The sequence below is a fragment of the Crinia signifera genome, chromosome 7, assembly GCF_055691185.1.
Source record: "Crinia signifera chromosome 7, ASM5569118v1, whole genome shotgun sequence".
Lineage (NCBI taxonomy): Eukaryota > Metazoa > Chordata > Amphibia > Anura > Myobatrachidae > Crinia > Crinia signifera.
The window spans coordinates 12,388,820-12,396,061 of record NC_139223.1 but is presented as its reverse complement, the minus strand read 5'-3'; the positions used below and the strand labels follow the sequence as shown (position 1 = coordinate 12,396,061).

The window sequence follows — 7,242 nt, the reverse complement described above, 5'->3', positions numbered from 1 at the left end:
AATTCCTCCCACCATCACCCAAACATCAATACCGACTTTCTGGAACCCTTAGGTGAACGTGTGGAGGTGGCATCTTAGAAGTTCCACATCTGACATTTGCATTTAATACAAAAAGGATGCCTCTCTTAGAGTCATCCTTCATTATGTTATAGTCAAGCTCAGGGCCTGATGGTAATGACAGCCCTGTTGGTAACTCATCACTATCAATGAGAACCACATTCAGCATGTTCCATACTTCTCCAGAACTTTGTATCTGTGTAAGAGGTAACCAGGAAACAGGTGCTGTATTCTTGCATTTTATTTATTTATACAGTGCTCTTATGCCCATAACCGTAAAGACATTGATAGAGTTCAGATAAGGAAGCAATAAGCCCAACATAGGGTAAGAGGCCATTCAATGTGCAAAGAAAGGGGCGAGGGGGGGGGGCTGGTTGGAGAACTGAAAGGTGGTGCTGCTTTGTCTTCATCTAGATGTTGGATCTACAGCACCAAATGATCTTCCTTCTTTACTGCCATCTTCATCTCGGTCTCTTTGAGCGAGTAGTAATACCCTTTCCAGGTGTACCAATTTATGCCGGTGGCAAACTGCGAGGTGTTGCCCTTCAGGTATAAGCCATTGAGGTTGGCATGATGGCAATTTTTGTACCAAAAGGCTCCCATAAATAGTGATGCACAGTTTCTTGGATACGGGTCTCTGTCATTGTCGTAAGTAGAAAAATTCATCCCGTTGTGCAATGCCAGAGAGTCTCCTGGAAAGGGAGAACATACATTTAGTTGCTTACTGTTCACATGGATGCGATGAATGTGTGTCTGTGCAACGGTTTACTATCAGGTTCTGCGCTTCTCCATTGACTTAGGTGATGAATTTTATTTTATAAATACGGACAGATGTTAAAACTTAATTTTGTTGTCCTGTCATGGGGCAATGACAATAAATGAATCTGAATCTGAATACATTTTCAATTCAAATACTGTAACTTAATAAAAAAAGAAAAAGAACAATTGAATTGCCTATTTAATTGTTAGAAATGTCATTGTCAACTCTAGGACACCCCATTGGCCCTGCTCTGCTCACCTTGATCCCCGTAGATCTCCAGGGACCAGCTGACAACACTCTCCTATTGAATATCAGTGAAACTCCTGAATTAGGGGGATTTTGCCAAAATTCCTGAGCTGGAATAGGTTGTCACAATGGAATTCACACCAACAACCAACCCAGAAGCAAGAATAGCACCTTGATGTGTCGTCTAAACCCCAGGTTATTCCACCGTTAGTCCAGAAACATACTGTAGGAATGAAGAGCATGGATATTAGAGGCTTTGTCACTTACGAATAGGCTTGTTACTGTCCCCCTCCTGAAATCCACCGATGTTCAGCTTATAGCCGTCCTCCTCACCAGAGATGGCCAGACGAGAGATGGAGAAGGTACTATAAGTCGCAAAACGGGTGTCATTGTCAAAATCCTTCAGGTTGACCTGAAGACGGTATGACCTCCTTTTATTGAGAAGGTGAATGTGCTTCAGACCTGGAGAGAATAGAAAACATTTTTATTTTTAGAGGATTGGTGATGAATTGGGAAACGGATATTCTCAGGTATTTGTCAAACGAGGGAATTACCCAGCCAGTACTCTCCATCTGCTTGGCCAAAGCCATCTTTATAATCCTTCCAACCACGGTAGAAACTCACACTTCCATCAAACCTCTTCTGGAACACCTGGACATGAGAAGATAAAGGGCTGAAGTTTAGGACTTCTGTCTCAGCACAAACAGATTGAATTGCCTACTGGTTCTAGCCCAGTACCAGACGTATTACTGGTTACAGCCCATTTGCCTTTTGTACCATCACTCCCAGCCTGGTACCTGACATTTGCAGCCCATTTACCTAACCCATTTGTGGTCCCAGTCCGGTTACCTGACACAACACCCATTCCAGCCCAGTTCCCTCCTCCATCACTGGTCCCGCCTGGTGCCAGGTGCATCACCATTTCCAAACTGATTACCTAACCCAAATCTTGTAGCAGCCTGGTCATCTTATGCATTACCAGTTCCAGCCCAGATACCTCCTCCCTCACTGTTTCCAGCATGGTATGGATGCATTACTGGCTCTTGCCCAGATACCTCCAGCACCGTGGGTCCCAGCCCGGTACCTGATTTTTTCCAGACTGGTTACCTCACCCTTTACTGTTCTCAGTCCCTGATACATATTACTAGCCCCAGCTTAATCAGCTCATGCATCACCAGTTACAGGCCGTTTATATCCTACCTCACTGGTCCCAACCCACGCATTACTGACACATTACTGATTCCAGTCAAGTTATCTAACCCGTTATCAGCCCCAGCCCGCTACCTGATATGTTACCAGTTCCAGCCGGATCACCTCACGCATCACCAGTTATAGGCCGGTTACCTCCTAACTCACTGGTCCCAGACGGCGCGTTACTGACACATTACCGATTCCAGCCAACTTACCTAACCCATTACTGTCCCAGCCCGGTTTCCTGACACATCACCTATTCCAGCCCAGTTACCTCCTGCCTCACCAGTCCCAGCCTGGTACCAGGAACTGCCCGTTGCCCCCTCCTCCCTCCAAAATAAAATAATAATTTGTAATGACACAAAAAAAGAATAACAATCACCTGGCTACATCTGACCATTGGCCTAGCAGTGCCCTAATGCCAGCGATCATGCTATGCCACCCCCCACCCCTGGACCTGGACCCCAGGGTATATGAGAAGAACCCAGCATTGTTGCTCCCACCATAGGTGCCGATTTATGTTATGCTGGTGGGTGCTCATGGGAAAAAATATAAGGGAAGGGGCATGGTCTATTCAGAAAAGTGGGCGTGGCCTCTGTAATACAGACATATATTATATATATATATATATATATATATATATATATATATATATTAGGAAAATAGATGAGAAACAGCGCTCTCTAGTGTAATAAGTGGGGGTCACACTTTCAAAATATAGTAATGTGCGTACCGTGTATAAATGAATTTAGTGCTCATCAAAATAATTATTTGAATTGCTGATCTCGTGGGTTTACCAGGCTGCTACCCGGACTGCAAATTGGACATTGTAGGTGTCTCTCCACGAGTACCCAGGGTGTGTAATCCAAACACAGGTGCCGTGCGGTTACATATGAAAGAAAACTCCAATTAGGATAAAAAGTGGGAGTTTTATTTAAAGTGCAAAGTGAATAAAAAAGAATAGCTTACATAAGTAAAGTGCTGGAGTGGAAAACAGGCTGCTCTCAACGCGTTTCGTCCCTTATACCCCGAATATTACATTTCTTATTGAAACGATTAGGAGATGCGATGTCTGTGAACAATTATTACACCTCTCTCAGGGACCTCTATCTCTTGCAAGGAAGGAGAGTAGAATGAGTGAGTAAGAGATAGAGATAGAGGTCCAAGAGATAGAGGTCCCTGAGAGAGGTGTAATAATTGTTCACAGACATCGCATCTCCTAATCGTTTCAATAAGAAATTTTATATTTGGTATAAGAGACGAAACGCGTTGAGAGCAGCCTGTTTTCCACTCCAGTACTTTACTTATGTAAGCTATTCTTTTTTATTCACTTTGCACTTTAAATAAAACTCCCACTTTTTATCCTAATTGGAGTTTTCTTTCATATGTAACCGCACGGCACCTGTGTTTGGATTACACACCCTGGGTACTCGTGGAGAGACACCTACAATGTCCAATTTGCAGTCCGGGTAGCAGCCTGGTAAACCCACGAGATCAGCAATTCAAATAATTATTTTGATGAGCACTAAATTCATTTATACACGGTACGCACATTACTATATTTTGAAAGTGTGACCCCCACTTATTACACTAGAGAGCGCTGTTTCTCATCTATTTTCCTAGTACACATTTCTAGACGACACGACAACGTTTCAAAAGGAGAACATAGCAGCTGCCTGCCATACAGGATTGGTGTTTTTTGGAGAAAAGACTATACCCATAAAGTAGGAGTATACCCTGGGACATAACAAGAACTGGATCAGACCCAATAAGGGCGAAGCGCTGAACAGTACCCATTTTTTGTAATATATATATACACAGCATGTATGTCCGGCGCTCCGCTCTGCAATGATGAAGATATATGCCAAGGTGCCTTCTTTTAATTCAAATAAAAATCCATGGTGACCTTTGTACCCAAATAAACACAAGCGGCACTCTCTGGACTTCATATTGCAAAAAACAGTGGTTTAATGTAAATCCATTAACGTTTCAAAATCGTTAAGATCTTTTCATCAGGATGACAATAAAGAAAATATCAAACAGTGCTTACCTACAGTGTGCAGTACTTCAAAATAGAGATGGGTCGTTCGCGAACGAACCGGATCTTTTGAACGAATCCCATCCAAGAATGAATGAGCCGCCGATCCCAAAAAGGTGATCCGTTTCAGTTTGCAATGCATTTTCCTGATCTCAGTGCTGCCACCTGTGGCAGCTGAGATGTACTACCTCTGTAGACTGAGTACAGTGCTGTGACTACAAGTGATAGAAAGATTAGCTGCTGTTGCCAGGGATGGCCATCGGTGCAGACCCCATCGATGGTTGCCATCGATGGCGATTCTGCACCCAGCCATCGATCAGTGTTTTCACTTGGTCATGTGAACCGTGTAAAAGATCCATATCTTTCCACCGAGAGATCCGCCGGATCCCGGCTCAGCTTAATGATCCGTTTCGGCCATCTCTGCTTCAAAAGGAACAGCAAGGGAACGCGGTGCAGAAGCCGGGCTGCCGGGACAGGGGGCGCCACCAGATGATGTCATGATCCCACTATGAGTGCTCACTGAGCAGTCTGGGAAGTGGAGTGTTTGACTGAAGCCGGCATAGGGCTAAGAACAAGCGGAGAGCCTCCCGCGAGCCGTGACTGCCTGTCAGACCCGGCGCTCCCCACAGACTCTGTCAGCGCTGGTGGGTGCTTAACATTTTCCGTGGGTGCTCAGGCCCCGGAGCACCCACGGAATCAGCGCCCATGCCTCCCACTGTGGGGTCACTGCTGTTACTTACCGTCCATGGTCCTCCATTACTGGTCATGTCACAGTACACAGGTATTGCCGTGGTGTACCTTCCACCCGGGTATATCAAATACACCCCATTTTCCGTCAGACCCTGGGCATGCACATCGGAGCAGTCGTGTGGGTGACAGGTGCCTATGCACATATTAGCTGAAAGGGGAAGATAAGAGACGGATTAAAGAGTAAAATACACATAAAATGTAAATGTCGGCATATTACCGTATAAGTTTGATGAGTCCATTTTCCAGACCATGGAAACAGGCAAAGTGCTTGTGTACTGGGTATCATGGGGGCAATTCAGAAATGATTGCTTAGGTCCGATTCACACTCACTGGGCGTTTGCTCACTGATGGGCGGGCAGGGGGTGGTCACTGGGGTCCGGCCAGCGTTTCATGGACGTGCCAACTAAAATGTGGTAGTGCCCATAAAAGTGTGGGCGGGCCCGTCAGAACGCAGGCATTTCCATGCCTGCTTGGGAAGGCGGCTGACGTCACATGATGTCAGCGCCCACTCCCATTTTGGGCATCTCTGTCCAGGATAAAAGTAAGAGTAGACTTACATTCATCTACAGTGGGAGGTAAAATACTTTGATGGTGAGCGAACATGGAAGCAAGCGGATGTGTCAGCGTACCACTAGGGGGTGTGACCTATGACTGTGGGGATTCCCGCAAGGCTACATCCAGTCATAGTCAGTGTTATAAGGGTGCCCAGTGACAAAGTCAGCATTACCAGGGGTGCCCAGCCATAGTCAGCATGACTGGGGCGCATAGTCATGGTCAGTGTTACCGGGTTGCCCAGTCATGGTCAGCTTTAATAGGGTGCACATTCAATGTCAGCGTTAAACGGGGTGCACACTCATGGTCAGCATTAACGGGGTGCCCACTGATGGTCAGCATTAACGGGGTGCCCACTTATGGTCAGTGTTACCAGGGTGCCCAGTCATAGTCAGTGTTACTGGGGTGCCCAGTCATAGTCAGCGTTACCTGGGTGCCCAATTATAGTCATTGTTACTGGGTTGCCCGGTCTTAGTCAATGTTACCATGGTGCCCAGTCATAGTCAACGTTACCTGGGTGCCCAGTCATAGTCAGTGTTACCATGCTGCCCAGTCATAGTCAGTGTTACTGGGGTGCCCAGTCATAGTCAGTGTTACTGGGGTGTCCAGTCATAGTCAGTGTTACTGGGGTGCCCAGTCATAGTCAGTGTTACCGGGGTGCCCAGTCATAGTCAGCATTACTGGGGTGCCCAGTCATAGTCAGCATTACTGGGGTGCCCAGTCATAGTCAGTGTTACCGGGGTGCCCAGTCATAGTGTTACCGGGGTGCCCAGTCATAGTCAGTGTTACCGGGGTGCCCAGTCATAGTCAGTGTTACCGGGGTGCCCAGTCATAGTGTTACCGGGGTGCCCAGTCATAGTCAGTGTTACTTGGGTGCCCAGTCATAGTCAGTGTTACTTACTATGAGGCTGGTTCCTGGGCACCATGTCCGAAGTTTGGTAACCCCTCTCCAGAAACAGGAACAGGACCAGGAGAGTCGGGAACATCAACATCTTCTAACTGGGGAAGAAATGTGTTTGATTTACTTGTTGTATTTCATCCTAGATCAGGGGTTTGTCAGCAATTTGTGGGTCTTTAACTGTTATTGAACTACAAGCCCAGCTTTCCCTGCTTGCCACTAGCAACGAATTGGGACAATTCAAGAGTCCCAGGTTGCTAAAGCTTAATTTACTTATATGATACATCAAAATCTACTTTCTTCTATGGAGAATTTACTAGAAATAGCCACCCCCATCGGGAAAGGGTGATCTAGTTCTGTTTTTTGGGGGGGTTATTTTTTTCCAGTTTCTGTAGCCTGCTCCAAAGTTTTAGCTTCTCTCCACAACCTATCGCTGCGGATGACGAGCGAGACTCATACACATAAACTGCCGGACACTAGCGACGGCTTTAAGCCCCTCTATCTCCCCAACACTGGTATCTACAAAGTGAGTAGGGGTCCCCTGTATTTCAAGAACCAGCACCGGGTCCAACCAGCCAGCAGGGTAATGCCACAGCCCTGGGGAGACTTTTTATACAAGTCCCCCCGGCCAAAGCATCACCCCTCTGACCGGTCAGCATGGGCAGGGGTCCTGGGGAAGTGGGGACCCCCCCAAAGAAGAGGTTCCCCCCTCCAGAACTTACCTGCCCATGCTGAAGCCCGGAGCTGTCC

General features: G+C 46.6%; 1 protein-coding gene across 1 annotated transcript; it reads right to left on the bottom strand.

The window, feature by feature from the left end:
• Positions 1-480: 480 nt before the first annotated feature.
• LOC146021071 (microfibril-associated glycoprotein 4-like) lies at positions 481-6,586 on the bottom strand. The gene is made up of 5 exons (XM_083154873.1): positions 6,496-6,586; positions 5,033-5,190; positions 1,618-1,714; positions 1,331-1,525; positions 481-749 (listed from the first exon to the last, which is right to left on the bottom strand). Exons 1-5 carry the CDS (start codon positions 6,584-6,586, stop codon positions 481-483), a joined length of 810 nt encoding a protein of 269 aa, XP_083010999.1.
• Between the last annotated feature and the right edge of the window lie 656 nt (positions 6,587-7,242).